General features: G+C 45.9%; 1 protein-coding gene and 1 long non-coding RNA gene across 8 annotated transcripts in view; one reads left to right on the top strand and one right to left on the bottom strand.

The window, feature by feature from the left end:
- The window catches only part of LOC134928287 (uncharacterized), a 37,737-nt gene that overhangs the window by 6,689 nt on the left and 11,953 nt on the right, over positions 1-19,095 (top strand). The gene's annotated exons all lie outside the window — the stretch shown is intronic.
- ADHFE1 (alcohol dehydrogenase iron containing 1) overlaps positions 12,511-19,095 on the bottom strand; it is a 203,361-nt gene continuing 196,776 nt past the window's right edge. For all 7 annotated transcript variants that reach the window (XM_063923832.1, XM_063923831.1, XM_063923836.1 and 4 more), the window contains one exon: positions 12,511-13,224. In XM_063923832.1, the coding sequence (XP_063779902.1) occupies positions 13,141-13,224 (84 nt within the window). In that variant the 3' untranslated portion in view covers positions 12,511-13,140. The remainder of the gene's footprint in view (positions 13,225-19,095) is intronic.

The following is a 19,095-nucleotide window of genomic DNA, read 5'->3' as shown; positions in this document are numbered from 1 at the left end:
ACAGCTTCTAAAACAGAGAATTGGTGATGTTGTCCATAGCAACCAACCAGATACTGTCTATCATTTCTCTATTGCCTTTTATAAAATGAAAGACAGCATCTAATTGGATGCTATGGGCAAAATCACCAATTCTCTGTTTAAAAAGCTTTAGTAAATTTACCACATACAGTAGTTGGGGAGTCACAATAAAATGTGTGGTTTGTTCAGACATGTCCATCACTGTATTAGAATGTACAAATTGAAAATAAAACCACATGTCAGTAAGTGGCCTCTAACTTACATTGCTAATTGTATATGACATATAGTGCCCCACCATATAATAAATGGCTGACATTACTTCTGATGTCATTGCTACTGTGTAAGGCATATGCGTCTTGCTGTGGATTAACATAGAAAATTAAATTTATACATCAAAATCATCATTACAAATGTGTTGAACAGAACTATCTACGTCCATAAAAGTGAATTATTTATGAAGTGTGCTGGCCTGAAATTTGACGCCTTTGTTACATATGAAATCGCACATCTGACAGGAGGTGTGAAATGTGACCCTAAGACTCAATTACAGTGTGATTTATTGAGCCACGCGTCCAGCTTCTGCAGTGCATGTCATTAGCATGAGACTAGCCTGGCCTGCTCATCTGCTCCAGGCTTGACTCTCCCCAGCCCTAAACACACTCAGCAGATGGAGAATTGCATGTTCCCGAAAGGAATTGTTTATCCTTCTATTGATGCTCACTCAAGTGATCACAAAAAATCCATTACCCACGCATAAAAAGATCAGTAGCCCATCCATCCAGGCCTGAATAGGACTTGTGTAGTACAGCAGGGATTTAATGCTTTAATAGTCATAAACATAATACGCACTGTCATTAAAATATACTGCGAATGAAGGTATTTTATGTCCCAGTGATAACTTTTGGAAGATGTGAATGAGACATAAAATGATGTGTTAAGTGCAGCGTTTAATCTTGGAGACATGTTTTGTCTACTGAAACATGGCCGCCTAATAACACTTTAACAAAATAAGATAAAATGATGTCACACACTTTTTACTTCACCTCAAGCAAATATTATATTGTTCCGTTCGGTGACATATTACACAGTGTTGACATTCAGAGAAATAGGCCACTGAATTCATTTAACCCAAACTTTAGTAGCTACTTTCCAGATCAGAGATACAAATATATATTATTTTGTTTAGTTTTATAGCAAAGAAAGATGGACCTTATCGTTTTTTAATTAATAAGTTTTATTTTCCAGCTTTTAAATTTTTATTATATTTTAGTACGTTACTATTAGTTCTGATTGGTAGAGGAAGCCTGACTCAGGCATCAGTTACCCGTATTAAATTTAGCAGTCCTGTCTGTCACTAGGGGGTGATTTGTCTCTCTTATACCCCTTTTCCACTAGCTAAAAAAACACGCATTTACCCGTGTTTTTTGCTAGTGGAAAAGGGTCCCTCCGCAAAAACCCAGATGAAGTGACCCGTGAATCCTACCCGGGTAGCTACCTGGGTAGGACACGGGAATGATCCGGGTAGGGTTGTAGTGTAAACTGAAGACGCTCCCGTTTACACTGTATGGAAGGGCGGCGCTGGGAGATCATGTGATCTCCCAGTGCCACCCCTGCCGCGTCACCAACCCGGCAATATGCCGGGTTGGTGAGCGCAGTGTAGAAGGGGCTCTAGCACGGGTCGCAGCCGTGTCAGGCTCCCGGCTGCGACCCGTACTAGCTAGTGGAAAAGGGGTATTATGCAAAACTTAGTACTCAGTACTAGATCAGTGCTAGGCAGTATACATCAGATCAGTTCTGAGTAGCATGCATCAGGTGGGTATGGGACTCAAGGTGGACACCAATTAGGTTGACACCCATTGGTCGACAGTGGGTAGGTTGACACTAGACATAGGTCGACACAGCCATTAGGTCGACTTGAACAAGGTCGACATGGAAAAAGGTCAACATGAGTTTATGTTTTTTTGGTGTAATTTTCTCAGTCAAGTGACCGGGAACCCCAATTAGTGCACCGCATCCCCTTGCATGGCTCGCGAGCTGCGGGCAAGGTGCCTCACTCCGTTACCGCTGCGCTCAGCACAGGTCACCGTTCCCAATCGTAATCCACGTGGATTGTAAAGTATGAAAAACTAAAAAATAAAAAACTCATGTCGACCTTTTTCATGTCGACATAATGGCCATGTCGACCTACCCATTGTCGACCAATGGGTGTCAACCTAATGGGTGTTGACCTAATTGGTGTCGACCTAGAGTCCAGATACCGCATCAGGTACGTGCCGGGCAGCATGAATCAGGTCAGTGCTGGGCAGTATGCGTCAGGTAAGTGCTGGGCAGCGTGCTTTAGGTCAGTGCTGGAAAGCATGCTTCAGGTCAGTGCTGGGCGGTATGCGTCAGGTCAGTGCTGGGCGGCATGTGTCAGGCCATTGCTGGGAAGCATGCGTCAGGTCAGTGCTGGGCAGCGTGCTTTAGGTCAGTGCTGGAAAGCATGCTTCAGGTCAGTGCTGGGCGGTATGCGTCAGGTCAGTGCTGGGCAGCATGTGTCAGGTCATTGCTGGGAAGCATGCGTCAGGTCAGTGCTGGGAAGCATGCTTCAGGTCAGTGCTGGGAAGCGTGCTTCAGGTCTGTGCTGTGCAGCGTGCGTCAGGTCAGTGCTGGGCAGCGTGCGTCAGGTCAGTGCTGGGCAGCGTGCGTCAGGTCAGTTCTGGGCAGCATGCGTAAGGACAGTGCTGGAAAGCATGCTTCAGGTCAGTGCTGGGTGGTATGATTCAGGTCAGTGCTTGGCGGCATGTGTCGGGTCAGTGCTGGGCGGTATGCGTCAGGTCAGTGCTAGGCAGCATGCGTCAGGTCAGTGCTGGGCAGTATGCTTCAGGTCAGTGCTTGGCAGCATGCATCAGGTTAGTGCTGGGCGGTATGCTTCAGGTCAGTGCTGGGCAACATGCGTCAGGTCAGTGCTGGGTAGCATGCGTAAAGTCAGTGCTGGGCAGCATGCGTCAGGTCAGTGCTGGGCAGCGTGCGTCAGGTCAGTGCTGGGCAGCGTGCGTCAGGTCAGTGCTGGGCAGCGTGCGTCAGGTCAGTGCTGGGCAGCGTGCGTAAGGACAGTGCTGGAAAGCATGCTTCAGGTCAGTGCTGGGCGGTATGATTCAGGTCAGTGCTTGGCGGCATGTGTTGGGTCAGTGCTGGGCGGTATACATCAGGTCAGTGCTAGGCAGCATGCGTCAGGTCAGTGCTGGGCAGTATGCTTCAGGTCAGTGCTTGGCAGCATGCATCAGGTTAGTGCTGGGCGGTATGCTTCAGGTCAGTGCTGGGCAGCATGCGTCAGGTCAGTGCTGGGCAGCATGCGTAAAGTCAGTGCTGGGCAGCATGCGTCAGGTCAGTGCTGGGCAGCATGCGTCAGGACAGTGCTGGGCAGCATGCGTCAGGACAGTGCTGGGCAGCATGCGTAAAGTCAGTGCTGGGCAGCATGCGTCAAGTCAGTGCTGGGCAGCATGCGTCAGGACAGTGCTGGGCAGCATGCGTCAGGACAGTGCTGGAAAGCATGCTTCAGGTCAGTGCTGGGCGGTATGCTTCAGGTCAGTGCTGGGCAGCATGCATTACGTTAGTGACGGGTTTTTAGATTATAACACATCAAAGATGTATTAAGCGACCTATACATAGCATAAATATGAGTGAACAGCACCACAGATAATATAATATAAGCATTTATCAATATAATTATTTTCTCAGTTTCCAAGGAAGCTAACATCTGGCAATAAGTTGGCTAATAAGAGGCCGCTGTTCCACTTTTGTGGTTTAGGATGTCACTAAATCCTATTGGCAATATGTGCCCTTAATATGCTGTGTGCAGAAGGCTGCCTTAATTCTGTATGAAACATAATATAGTGTAAAAATCAGCTCCATGTGTGTGTTATTGTGTTCTGTGATTGTGCCCTCTAAGCGCATTATTTTATTCTATTCAGAGGCACATGGGATATGATTCAATAAGTTGTGCTCAACTATAGGACTCATACACTGCTAGCGTCTAAATTACGTTATACAAAAACAGTATTGATCATGACAAGCACACAACATATGTTGTACATGCACAAGGAATTTCCTAATACAAATATATATTTGTGATCCTAGACCACATTAGCTTAAAAAGGAATGTCACATTCTGTATTAATTGGAATACAGATGCATTATCATTTTTTTATAGGTAACCGTTTTGTGAAGAAGAAAAAAATAGTAATTTTATACACACACACACACACACACACACACACACACACACACACACACACACACACACACACACACACACACACACACACAGTACTGTGCAAAAGTTTTAGGCAGGTGTGGAAAAAATGCTGCAAACAACAATGCTTTCAAAAGTTGAAGTGTTTAAAGCTTATTTTTTTTATCAATTAACAACATGCAGAGTGATAGTACAGAAGAGAAACCTAAATCAAATCGATATTTAGTGTGATCAGTTTGCCTTCAAAACAGCCTCAATATTTCTAGATACAATTGCACACAGGAATTCGGCAGGGAGTTTGTTCCAAACATCTTTGGAGAACTAACCACAGATCTTCTGTGGACGTAGGCTTGCTTAAATCCTTCTGTCTCTTTACCATTAAGGACACCATTAATCCTGACCAAAGGACTAATTCAGATCTGCTGTGTGTTTTAGCACAGTGGGCGATCAGATCCAAACTGCACAAGCGCATGTACCGCACTGCGTCACCGCGTGGTACGGCTGCAATGGGCATCGGCGCTCTGCGACGGGATGGTGCAAACAATCCTTTCGCATGGGCGATCGCAAGGAGATTGATAGGAAGAGGACGTTTGTGGGTGGCAACTGACCGTTTTCTGGGAGTGTCAGGGGAAACGCAGGCGGGATCAAGCATTTTCAGGGAGGGTGTCTGACGTCAAAACCAGCCCTGATCAGCCTGATGTGATCGCAGCGGCTGAGTAACATAGTAACATAGTAACATAGTATCTGAGGTTGAAAAAAGACAATTGTCCATCGAGTTCAACCTATTTGTGGTCTCCTATGCATGATGATTTGACTAAAATTTCTGACTGATGCTGCTGTCAGCCATTGCATTTTATCCCTATTTATAGTAACTATAATGCATGACTATGCACCATACCCCTGGATATCCTTATCCAATAGGAATTTATCTAACCCATTCTTAAAGGTGTTGACAGATTCCGCCATTACAACTCCCTCGGGCAGGGAATTCCAAACACGTATTGTCCTTACCGTGAAAAAGCCTTCCATTGTGCGGAATCTCCTTTCCTCTAACCTGAGCGAGTGTCCACGAGTCCTCTGTGTTGATCTAACCAAAAACAGGTCCCGCGCAAGCTCTGTGTATTGTCCCCTTATATATTTGTAGATGTTGATCATATCCCCTCTTAGTCTCCGCTTTTCCAATGTAAACATGCCTACTCTTTCAAGCCTTTCCTTGTATTCCATCGTCTCCATGCCCTTAATTAGTTTGGTCGCCCTCCTCTGTACCTTTTCAAGCTCCAGGATATCCTTTTTGTAGTACGGTGCCCAGAACTGTACACAGTATTCAAGGTGTGGCCTCACTAGTGATTTATATAACAGGAGTATAATACTCACGTCCCTAGCATCAATACCCCGTTTTATGCAAGCTAATATCTTATTAGCCTTCTTTGCTGCAGTCCTACTTTGGGTACTACTGCTTAGCTTGCTATCTATGAGGACACCTAAGTCCTTTTCCAGTACAGAATCCCCTAATTTTACCCCATTTAGTATGTAGGTGTAATTTTTGTTCTTGTTACCACAGTGCATTACCTTACACTTGTCTGTGTTGAAGCGCATTCTCCATTTGGCTGCCCATGCTTCTAATTTAACTAAGTCGTTCTGAAGAGACTCGGCATCCTCCTCTGTATTTATAGCCTTACACAATTTGGTATCATCTGCAAAAATTGACACCATGCTCTCTAGACCTTCTGTTAGGTCGTTAATGAAAATATTGAACAATAGCGGTCCTAATACTGAGCCTTGCGGCACACCACTTAGCACTTCAGTCCAAGTTGAAAAAGATCCATTAACCACAACGCGCTGCTTCCTATTATCTAACCAGTTTTTGACCCAAGTGCATATTGTGCTTCCTAGCCCTGATTCTTGTAGCTTGTATATAAGTCTCATGTGTGGTACAGTATCGAACGCTTTGGCAAAGTCTAAAAAGATTACATCCACGTCTTTACCCTGATCTAGGTAAGTCCTGGGCTGTGCAAAGACTGCATAAAATCAGTTTGTGCAGCTCTGCTACACATGCGAACGCACACCTGCACAGCGAAAACTCACTCCCCCTGTAGGTGGCGACTATCTGATCGCAGGGCTGCAAAAATCGCTGCCCAGCGATCAGATCTGAATTACCTCCCAAATCCCCAATTCCATTTGCTGAAATGCAACCCCAAACTTGCAAGGAACCTCAACCATGCTTCACTGTTGCCTGCAGACACTCATTATTGTACAGCTCTCCAGCTCTTCGGTGAACAAACTGCCTTCTGTTACTTACAAATATTGAAATTTTGACTCATCAGTCCAGAGCACCTGCTGCCATTTATCATGCATAGTTGACTCGCTTGCCCTTGTTTCCACGACAAAGGTATGGCATTTTGCCCACAATTCTTCCATGAAGACCACTCCTGGCCAGACTTCTCCGAACAGTAGATTGGTGTACCTGGGTCTCACTGGTTTTTGCCAGTTCAGAGCTAATGGCACTGCTGGACATCTTCCGATTTCGAAGGAAAGTAAGCATGACATGTCTTTCATCTGCTGCACTAAGTTTCTTTGGCCGACCACTATATCTACGGTCCTCAACTTTGCCCGTTTCTTTGTGCTTCTTCAAATTAGCTTGAACAGCACATCTTGAAACCCTAGACTGCTTTGAAATCTTTGCCTGGGAGAGCCTTGATGTAGTATAACTACCTTGGGGTATATTTACTAAGAATTGCATTTGTGCCGATTTGGTGGGAGTTCATCTCGATTAGTATCGGTCGTGTTTTTTTTGCAACTTTTTGATTTTATTTCATGTAATTTACTAAGCTCGCGAGTCCTCTTCTTTCGTATGTTCCGATGTCGATGTGAATCGTATTGTCGGGCAGTGTTTTACGGGAGTGATTAGTAAAACACTGCCAGACATAACACAATGAAGCCCGGCCGGATCAGTGTGATCCGTGCAGGGTTTCATTGTGTACATTCTACTAAGTGTTGAAAGGGTTAAAATTCCCCCAAAAAATTGCGTGGGGTCCCCCCCATCTAAGCATAACCAGCCTCGGGCTCTTTGAGCCGATCCTTGTTGTAAAAATACAAGGGAAAAATTGTGTAGTGTACCACCATATTTAAACAACCAGCACCGGGCTCTGCGTCCAGTCCTGGTTCAAAAAATACAGGGGACAAAATACGTAGGGGTCCCCTGTATTTTTCAAACCAGCACCGGGCTCCACTAGCCAGAGAGATAATGCCACAGCCGGGGGACACTTATGTAGGTCCCTGCGGATGTGGCATTACCCCCCCAACTAGTCACCCCTGGCCAGGGTACCCTAGAGGAGTGGGGACCCCTTAAATCAAGGGGTCCCCCCACTCCAGCCACCCAAGGGCCAGGCCGGACCCCTTAAATCAAGGCTGTCCCCCCCATCCGTGGGCGGTGGATGGGAGGCTGATAGCCTTTGTGTAAAAATAAAGAATATTGTTTTTGTAGGAGAACTACAAGTCCTAGCAAGCCTCCCCTGCAAGCTGGTACTTAGAGAACCACAAATACCACCATGCGGGGAAAGAACGGACCCGCTGGTACCTGTAGTTCTACTGCAAGAAAATACTCCACCAAAAAAAACACAACACACACACACCGTGACAGTAAAGCTTTATTTTACATACATGCACACTAACACACTCACATACTTACCTATTGTCCCACGAAGCCACTCGGTCCTCTTGTCCCGTAGGATCCACCGTGGACCTGTGAAAAGATGCCCAAAATACACACCTATTCGGTCTTCTTCAGTCCATGTAGCATCCAGGGGGTTAAAAAACAACAAACCGCTAAAACCCGAACCCTCGCATTAAAGGGGTTCCATGTTTACACATGAAACCCCTTTTTCCAACTGCTGGGACCCCCCGTGACTACTGTCAGTGAAGGTCCCATCAGCCAATTAGGGAGCGCCACGTCATGGCGCTCTCCTGATTGGTTGTGTGCTCCTTGCCTGTCAATCAGGCTCAGCGCAGCGGCTAGAATGGAGGATCGCGTTCCTCCATTATAGCCTATGACGGGAACTTTGCAGTCTGCGGTTAACCACAAAGTTAATTGGGGTCACTCTTGTGGGTGACCCCAATTAACTTTGCAGTTAACCGCAGACCGCAAAGTTCCCATCATAGGCTATAATGGAGGACCGGAGATCAGATTACCAGTCGATCAGCAGGCACAAGGACAGGAGGAAATCAGGCCTAATATAGACCTTATAGCAGCAGCAAATTTATTAGCTAATGGGCAAAAACCATGTGAACTGCAGGGGGGTTGGGGGAAGGGGGCTGTTATAATATGTGCAGAGACCGTTAGATTTCGGTGGGGTGTGTTCAAACTGAAATCTAAATTGCAGTGTATAAATAAAGCAGCAACTCTCTCTGCACATGTTATATCTGCCCACCTGCAGTGCACATGGTTTTGCCCATTAGCTGCTGCGATCAGGTCTGAATTAGGCCCTATATACAAACAGATAACAGGAAACAAAAGCACTGGGCTGCCATCAAAAGAGGGAACAGACATAGGCGTGCGCAACAGCCGAGCAAGATGTGAAGAGGTGTGCAACCAAATTCCACTCCTTGAACATAGACTACTGCCTCCCCCCACACACAGTCAGTCCTACCACAGACATAGATTACTGCCCCCCCTGTTTGGGACATACTAACCTGAGTGGTCCAGCATTAGTCACTGTTAGTGTCTCCTCTTCGTTTCTCAGCCGGCTGCTGGGACTGAGGAATGAGACAGCCTCTTTTTGAATCCAAGATGGCTGATGTGAAACTGCTCTGTATGGATACAGCGGTTTCACACTGCCCATCATGGATTTAAAAAGAGGAATTGTCTCAGATGATAGAAGGACACACTTTAGGTAGCGTTTAAGGTTGCCTAAGATTTGTGTGAGCACGCCTATGGGAACAGATTGTGTGGGCCTTTGCTGTAGTGGGAACATGGAGTGAAGTTGATCCCATAGGTATCACCATTGAGCGGCATTGTTACACAAAGATTGTAATCTCTTATACAGGGACCTACTTATCAATACTGGCCAATAGGATGGCGCTTAACGCAATGATAGAAAATCTTTTTTACAGTTTATCTCAAAGAACCAAATACAGTCTTTCAGCAATAGGGCATTTTGTTCCTTATCGATCATTGTTAGAAAGGCTTCCCCATGCATGCATATCCCCCTGGCGGTAGCCTTTAATACATAGGGAAAAAACTATTCTCCGACTAAAACAGCCGCTTTCACTGTAACCACGCCCCATAATTTTAAACTTATCCTAAAATATAAAACGTTCTGCATCACCTGTAAAAATATATTTTCAGAAAGTGATCAGATTCCGTTATATCCACAGTTCTACACAAACACAAAGGCCTTCAATTCATGAATAGTGAATGTAGGATTCATCAGATAACTGATATTAATCATCTCATCAGCAACACTGGAGTCAGGATTGTTAGAGACAATCGGTCTGAAATGAGATGGAAGCAGCAGATGGAAATGGCTAGACTACAAAAAGGGGGGAGTACTAATGTCATCATTTCACCCATGTGACCTGAAGTCTGCCAGTACTGAGTCTCTCATCATCTCACCCATGTGACCTGAACTTTACTCAAATCATAAAAGCTGCCCATCCCTCCTTTTGGGTCCCAAACAAGATAAAATAGTTATGCATAAGTATTTCCGCTTGTCTTATTCATTACAGTTCATCAGTAGTTTACAAGAGGTAAAGTAAGTGTTGTGAGTTAGAGTTTGTGTGGAGAAAAACAGAAATGACAGGAAAAACTGTGACTATCGGGTGTCCTAACTAATCCCATTCCTGTTCATTACATGAAACACTAGGCAACATTTTTGTTTTTGTAAACTCCTTCTAGATATACAGGGGTGTATTCAATGCGACAATGCAGTATTCGACTAGCGGCCAAATCCGATAGGATTTGGCCGTGCCCGACAATGCCAATCCGACTTTTTTTTAAAACAGTCGTATTGACATTGTCGGAAATGGGGCTAAAACCTGTCGATTTAGCCGCAAAACCGACAAAACACATGATCCACGTGCTTTCCAACAAGTCTGATTTTCTGACTTGTCGGATAAACAGGAGTATGATTGAATAGGTCGAATCTGGATTTGACCTTAAACTCCCGTTAATCCGACAAGTTGGGAAATCCGACTTGAATTGAATACACCCCTAAATCGCCATTCTCTCAGGCCGGCCATACACTGAACGATACAGATCTGGCTGATGCACAACAGTTTTGAATGATTATCGATCAGTGTATGTACAGGATCAATGATCGTTCTATGCTGAAAACTGAAGAATAAAGGTTGGGATTGTTTGATTTGATTCTAACATATATTTGATCCTTACTGACTGTCATTCTGACAAATGCATTCAGTGAATTGTGTATTGTGTCCATGTATGGAGGCACGGGGGTTACCTATCAGTCGGATCATGTGGTTCATCGTGTAGGGCAGGGGTAGGGTACCTGCGGCCCTCCAGCTGTTGTTGAACTGCACAGTTCAGCATGCCCTGCAACAGTTTAGCATTGCCAAATAGCAAAACAGTAGTAGGACATGCTGGTATGTGTAGTTCAACAACAGCTGGAGGGCCAAAGGTTCCCCACCCCTGGTGTAGGGAAAGATATGGTCAGTATTAATGACTGTGGGGGAAATTTATCATAGCTTGGAGAGATAAAGTACTAAACAATCAGCTTCTGTCATTTTACGGACTGGTGCCTGGTTCAGATTTGTATGGTACTGCACAGCCGCAGGGAAGCGCAGGGAAGCGGCTGTGCAATACAGCACAATTAAAGTGCAAATGCAGCAGTAGGTGTCTGTAGGAAATGGACGCCTCCTGCATGCAACTGCGATACGATGGTAGCAGCCTTCCGCAATATGCGTAAGCTGAGACTTACTCAGACTGGCCGTTGGAACTGGGCAGCCAGGTCTAGGAAATCTGTGCCCGGAAAATGCAGACTCTGGGCTTGACATGCCTGCAAAATGGGGACCACGTGCCCCTGTCTTACAGAACGTTCCTGGCTGCTGCCCCCACTCCGCAGTATGTAAATCGTGCTGCAGCTAAGACCGGACTGTGAGCGATCAGCAGGACCTGTTCTGCACGTGCACAGTTTCCTAAACATAAGATCTGTCCATAAACCATCAGGTACAAATCCGAATCAGGCCCTGTGTTTGAAAAATGACAGGAGCTGATTGGTTGGTTGTTTATCTCTCTCCAAGCTTTAATAAATCTCCGTGTGTGCTATATTACCTGACCCTGGACCTCATTGCTACCAGTCATTTTGCATCACAAAACCATTGTATGTTTTACAATACAGAAAGTAAGATTAATATTATTTATTTAAATACTCCAAGTAACATGTCCTTGAAAAAAACAGAGCAATAGATGAAACGTTGTAGGTTTGAGAGAGCAGGATGGTTCCTCTATAAGGTCCTGGTATTGTGTTGTACACAGTATAGAAAATTCTGCTGTTACTGTATTCTCGAGTAAATATAGGCCCATATTTATCAAGTTTAGGAGAGTGATACATTGCATGGTGATAAAGGGCCTAATTCAGAATGGATCGCTGCAGCGGCAGCGATCGCAGTCTGAAGCCCTTTAGGGAGTGCGCTCACGCAGCGGGCGCGCCCTGGGAGCCCAGTGAGATGCTAAAAGCTTCTCATGGCTGCGATCGCCTCTGCCTGATTAACAGGCAGAAGCGGTTGCGGGGTGGGAGGCGGAGTGCCGATGGCGTTAGAACGACGTTTGCAGGGCGTGGTCAAGACAACGCAGGCATGTCCGGACCGTTGAGGGGGCTGGCCGTGGTGGCTGCGTAATGTTACACGCTGCCGCTGCAACCCGGGACGCGGCGGGTAGCCAACTGCCAGCTCATACTCGCCGGGAGCAAAAGCATCGCCGCCGTGCAGTGCTTTTGCACCCGTGCCGGGGGGGGGGGGAAGGGGCAGAGCCAGACATGCGGGGTGGACTAGCCCTGTGCTGGGCGTCCCCCCGCATGTCTGAGAAACTAATTGTAGATGTGCTAAATTTAGCACATCTACGATCAGATCTGAATTACCCCCAAAGTACCAACCAATCAGCTCCTAGCTGTCATTTTTCAAACACAGCATGTAACATGACATTTAGGAGCTGGTTGGCTGCTACTTGATCACCATGCAATTTATCACTCTCCAAGGCTTGATTAATCTGGTCCTTAATATGAAAGAAAAAAATATCTGCTGCATTGTTAGGGAAAAGCTGTTTATTTATTTCATTCAATTTTAAGTTGATGACATACAGAAAATATTACACCTTCTGCTCCAGAGAATCTTAAAAAATATTGCATACATTTCACCAGATATATAAATGTGATATTGTGGCTAATTCAGGTTGGATCGCAAATTGCGATCCAACCGGAATTATTACGATCACCCCACGGGCGCATGCGCAGCGCCTGTCCTATGCCCGCAGAAAATGTGATCGCCTCTGCCTGTCGCGGGGCAGGGGGTGGCGGCAACGGGGGCGTGTCGGGGGCATGATCACGGTATCTGCATGATGTCACACGCAGCCGCCGCGATCGTGAAAATGGCGGCGGGCCTCCTGCGGGCGCAGCTAAGCTGAGCCGTCAGGAGGCTTCACTAATTTCTATGATGAAGCAGAAATTGCGAGGCGATCGGGAGGGAGGGGGGGTTGGGGTTGGCGGCAGTCAGCCTCCTGGGCAGCCTTGCCCTGCAATGGGCGGCTCCCAGTATGCTAGGAAAATGATTGCAAACTCTGCTAATTAGCAGAATTTTTAATCCTTACTGAATTAGGCCCATTATTCAGTAATAAATTGTCTGTACCCTAGTAATAAATGCGTCAGCAGTAATCTAGATCAATAAAGTTTCATGGAGGCTTCAAATAACCTTGAGAGGTCTTCTTCTGAGTGCAAACGAGGGGATAACTTTGTGACTCGTTCCTGAAATGCAGAAGAGAATATAAATGATTAAGCTCATAGACATGCTATGTATCCTGTGCTTGCTTACAGAAGGCAGAAGCACAGAACTGAAAATCATCTTGCCAATATTACCAATCTATAATGTTGGCGATAGATAGATAGATAGATAGATAGATAGATAGATAGATAGATAGATAGATAGATAGATAGATAGATAGATAGATAGATAGATAGATAGATAGATAGATAGATTAGATAGATATTGTTTCCAAAAGATACCAAATCCATCTGAACTTTTACAGCGCTGAAAGAAAAATCCCTGCTGATGATATGCAATTGACGTGACCTCAGTCATTCTTTGCTCATATATTCCGTGCAAAACATCATATTAACATAAGTCACGAAGATATTTTGCTCTTTATTATAAAGTTATTCAACAAATAAATTTGTATTTGAAAGCTTTTGGCAAATCGGATTTGGTACATTTTGGCATGAATCTTCATTTTAAAATACATGTAGAAGTAGATATCGGTAATACAGCTGCGCATTAGACACACTTTCCTTTTTCACATATCCAGCAGATAATTTGAAAGTCCCGTGTCCTGTTTTCTATATGATGTACGCTGCCGCTTCCTCAATTCAGGAATTAGAGCCACTAATTCCAATGCACATGTAACGGAAGAAGAGTAGAGGGCGCAGGTATGAGTAAAAGGTTTACAATTCCATTTATTAAGAACAAATGCTCACATACATCTCAGTTTAAAATGAAGCGTTCCGTCCTTCACATGGTAATCAAGCCACGGAGCCGCTCTCTCACACAGCCGATCCTCCGTCTCTCTATCAGGAGTCACAGGCGAATAGTCCTTCTCTCACCGGGACCGAGACCAGGTTGTGACGGTCTGTCACCCCCTGACGAAGTCCATAGACGAAACGCGTTGGGGGTGGCCTGTGGAGCTGGTGACAGACCGTCACAACCTGGTCTCGGTCCCGGTGAGAGAAGGACTATTCGCCTGTGACTCCTGATAGAGAGAGGGAGGATCGGCTGTGTGAGAGAGCGGCTCCGTGGCTTGATTACCATGTGAAGGACGGAACGCTTCATTTTAAACTGAGATGTATGTGAGCATTTGTTCTTAATAAATGGAATTGTAAACCTTTTACTCATACCTGCGCCCTCTACTCTTCTTCCGTTACATGTAGAAGTAGTTCCACACAATGCGGCTAGAACACACCAGGAGACTGAGCTGCTTAATTTGATAAACAAAACTTGTATATATGTGTGTGACTGAGTTTGCGGGGCAGATGTAATAGGGTCCGAGTTTGGCGGGATGCAGGCCGATCTAGGTTTTTTTTAAAGTGGCAATCATTTACAAGGGAAAACCATGCCTTGTAAATGATTGCCGCTTAAAAAAAACCTCCAAGATCGTCCGACATCCCACACCTCCAGCAGACTCTGACCCTATTACATTTGCCCCTGTATATGAAGCACAACAGAACTTGGTATGGAAAGCCACGGGCGCTGCATCGTAGCAGTTCATATGCAGATTCAGAGACTCAGTGGCACACAGATATACAAGCATCATACTGTAAGTCAAATTCATCAACTCAGTCTTCTGGTGCGTACAAGACGCATCATATTTCATCTAAGATGCATTTTTGGAAAAAAAAATGCTAAAAAGACACATGACGCTAACATCGTCTCACGTGCCAAGAGGGGCTATTTTGCGCAACTGCAGCAAAGATGTATGAGGACACATCTGTTTCAGAATCGGGCTCATACATACCAACAGCTGCAGGTGGCGTGACTACCATGGGATCAGAGCTTAAGAGGGCCCACAGTTTTGCACTCATCTAGCCTAGGGCATACCTCCCAACATCACCTTTTCCTGAAGGGACACAATGCTCTGTTCCTGGACCTCCTTCTTAATTTATGATTTTTATCACATGTGTTGAAATGGGTTGGGTATGGAATCCTGGTGGCTGGGATCCCGGTGGTCAGAATACCGACACCAGAATGCTGATGGCGGGACGAGTGCTAGAAAGCCCCTTGCGGGCTTAGCACAGTAGCAATAGGGGAGCAGCTCCCCATTGCAAAGTAGCAGGAGGTAAGCGGCTTCCTAATCACATAGTAGCAGGATGGAAGCAGCTCCCCATCATACAGTAGTAGGAGGAAAGCAACTCAACCATCACACAGTAGCAGGAGGGAAGCTGCTCTCCCATCACACAGTAGCAGGAAGGAAGCAGCTTTCCCATTTATTTATTAGCAGTTTCTTATATAGCGCAGCATATTCCGTTGCGCTTTACAATTAGAACAGTTATAGAACAAAACTGGGCAAAGACAGACAGAGGTAGGAAGTCCCTGCTCGCAAGCTTACAATCTATAGGGAAATAGGCATTGATACACAAGGATAGATGCTACCTGCTACATAATGGTTCCCCAGATTGCTAGGATCTTAATGGGTTGTATGATATGATTACCCAGCAATGTTGGAAGACAAAATGTGAGGTTATGTGGACTGTACAAAGAGGATGTAACTGTATAGGGAAGCATTGAAGGTTATGTGTGTGGGTCTGAAAATCACTCAGTAGCAGGAGGGGTTAAGCTACCCATCACACAGTAGTAGGAGGGAAGCAGCTTCCCATCACACAGTAGTAGGAAGGAAGCAGGCTCTCCATCACACAGTAGCAGGAGGGAGGCAGCTCCCCCATCACACAGTAGCAGGAGGGAGGCAGCTCCGCCATCACACAGTAGCAGGAGGAAAGCAGCTCCCCCATCACACAGTATTAGGAGGGAATCAGCTCCCTCATCACACAGTAGCAGGAGGAAAGCAGCTCTCCCCCATCACGCAGTATTAGGAGGGAAGCAGGCTCTCCATCACACAGTAGCAGGAGGAAGCAGCTCCCCCATCACACAGTATTAGGAAGGAAGCAGGCTAGCCATCACACAGTAACAGGAGGGTAGCAGTTCCCCCATCACATACTAGAAGGAGGGAAGCAGCTCCACATAAGGCAGTAGGAGAAGGGAAGCAGCTCCCCCATCACACAGTGGCAGTATTTACAGTATGTAAACTGGTATAATATTATTGATAGAGCACCTTCCCCAATTACCTGTTTTCCCCATAAAAATAACAGCGTTGGTTAAAGAAAAATTAGTAAATTGGCTATAAAATCACCAATTTGGGTTTCACAATAACTGTGAACTCTCTCTCTCTCTCTTTTTTTTTCCGGGTTTTGTGTTTTGGATACGGTTCCGTGGCCGTGTTTTGGATTCAGACGCGTTTTGGCAAAACCTCCCTTAAATTTTTTTGGCGGATTCGGGTGTGTTTTGGATTCAGGTGTTTTTTTTCAAACCCCCCTCAAAAACAGCTTAAATCATAGAATGTGGGTGTAATTTTGATCCCATAGTATTATTAATCTAAATAACCATAATTTCCACTCATTACCAGTCTATTCTGAACACCTCACACCTCACAATATTATTTTTAGTCCTAAAATTTGCACCGAGGTCGCTGGATGACTAAGCTAAGCGACCCAAGTGGGCAACACAAACACCTGGCCCATCTAGGATAGGCACTGCAGTGTCAGACAGGATTGCACTTAAAAAAATTGGCCCCAAACATCACATGATGCAAAGATACATTAAAAAAAGAGGTGCAAGATGGAATTGTCCTTGGGCCCTCCCACCCACCCTTATGTTGTATAAACAGGACATACACACTTTAACAAACCCATCATTTCAGCGACAGGGTCTACCACACGACTGTGGCTGAAATGACTGGTTGGTTTGGGCCCTCACCAAAAAAGAAGCAATCAATGTCTCCGTGCACAAACTGGCTCTACAGAGGCAAGATGTCCACCTCCTCTTCATCCTCCGATTCCTTACCCATTTCACTGTGTACATCCCCCTTATCACAGAGTATTAATTCGTCCCCACTGGAATCCACCATCACAGGTCCCTGTGTACTTTCTGGAGGCAATTGCTGGTAAATGTCTCCATGGAGGAATTGACTATAATTCATTTTGATGAACATCATCTTCTCCACATTTTGTGGAAGTAACCTCGTATGCCGATCACTGACAAGGTGACCGGCTGCACTAAACACTCTTTCGGAGTACACACTGGAGGGGGGGCAACTTAGGTAAAATAAAGCCAGTTTGTGCAAGGGCCTCCAAATTGCCTCTTTTTCCTGCCAGTATACGTACAGTGATGCTGTCACTCATATAATCCTCCACCATTCTTTCAATGGTGACAGAATCATATGCAGTGACAGTAGACATGTCAGTAATCGTTGGCAGGTCCTTCAGTCCGGACCAGATGTCAGTTTTCGCTCCTGACTGCCCTGCATCACCGCCAGTGGCGGTAGAAAATGAAGGAGGAGCTGTTGGCGGGTCACGTTCCGCTTGACTTGACAAGTGTCTCACCAGCAGGTCTTTGAACATGTGCAGACACGTGTCTGCCGGAAAGAGAGATACAATGTAGGCTTTAAACCTAGGATCGAGCATGGTGGCCAAAATGTAGTGCTCTGATTTCAACAGATTGACCACCCGTGAATCCTGGTTAAGCGAATTAAGGGCTCCATCCACAAGTCCCACATGCCTAGTGGAATCGCTCCATTTTAACTCCTCCTTCAATCTCTCCAGCTGCTTCTGCAAAAGCCTGATGAGGGGAATGACCTGACTCAGGCTGGCAGTGTCTGAACTGACTTCACGTGTGGCAAGTTCAAAGGGTTGCAGAACTTTGCACAACGTTGAAATCATTCTCCACTGCGCTTGAGTCAGGTGCATTCCCCCTCCTTTGCCTATATCGTAGACAGATGTATAGGCTTGAATGGCCTTTTGCTACTCCTCCATCCTCTGAAGCATATAAAGGGTTGAATTCCACCTCGTTACCACCTCTTTCTTCAGCTGATGGCGGGGAATGTTCAGGAGTGTTCCAGTCTTCGGCATGCGGTGGCTGAATGCCGAAAGTGGCCCGCACTTCTTCGGGCCACCGACAGCATATCTTGCACGCCCCTGTCGTTTAAAAAAAAATTCTGCACCACCAAATTCATTGTATGTGCAAAACATGGGACGTGCTGGAATTTGCCCACATGTAATGCACGCACAATATTGGTGGCGTTGTCCGATGTCACAAATCCCCAGGAGAGTCCAATTGGGATAAGCCAATCTGCGATGATGTTCCTCAGTTTCCGTAAGAGGTTGTCAGCTGTGTGCCTCTTATGGAAAGCAGTAATACAAAGCATAGCCTGCCTAGGAACGAGTTGGCGTTTGCGAGATGCTCCTACTGGTGCCACCGCTGCTGTTGTTGCTGCGGGAGGCAATACATCTACCCAGTGGGCTGTCACAGTCATATAGTCCTGAGTCTGCCCTGCTCCACTTGTCCACATGTCCGTGGTTAAGTGGACATTGGGTACAACTGCATTTTTTAGGACACTGGTGAGTCTTTTTCTGACGTCTGTGTACATTCTCGGTATCGCCTGCCTAGAGAAGTGGAACCTAGATGGTATTTGGTACCGGGGACACACTACCTCAAGCAATTCTCTAAGTCCCTGTGAACTAACGGCAGATACCGGATGCACGTCTAACACCAACACAGCTGTCAAGGCCTGAGTTATCCGTTTTGCAACAGGATGACTGCTGGGATTTTCATCTTCCTCGCAAAGGACTGTTGGACAGTCAATTGCTTACTGGAAGTAGTACAAGTGGTCTTCCGACTTCCCCTCTGGGATAATGATCGACTCCCAGCAGCAACAACAGCAGCACCAGCAGCAGTAGGCGTTACACTCAAGGATCCATCGGAGGAATCCCAGTCAGGAGAGGACTCATCAGACTTGCCAGTGACATGGCCTGCAGGACTATTGGCGTTCCTGTCTAAGGAGGAAATTGACACTGAGG

This window comes from Pseudophryne corroboree, chromosome 5, assembly GCF_028390025.1.
Source record: "Pseudophryne corroboree isolate aPseCor3 chromosome 5, aPseCor3.hap2, whole genome shotgun sequence".
In the NCBI taxonomy this organism is placed as follows: Eukaryota; Metazoa; Chordata; class Amphibia; order Anura; family Myobatrachidae; genus Pseudophryne; species Pseudophryne corroboree.
This window is presented reverse-complemented; position numbering and strand designations above follow the sequence as displayed.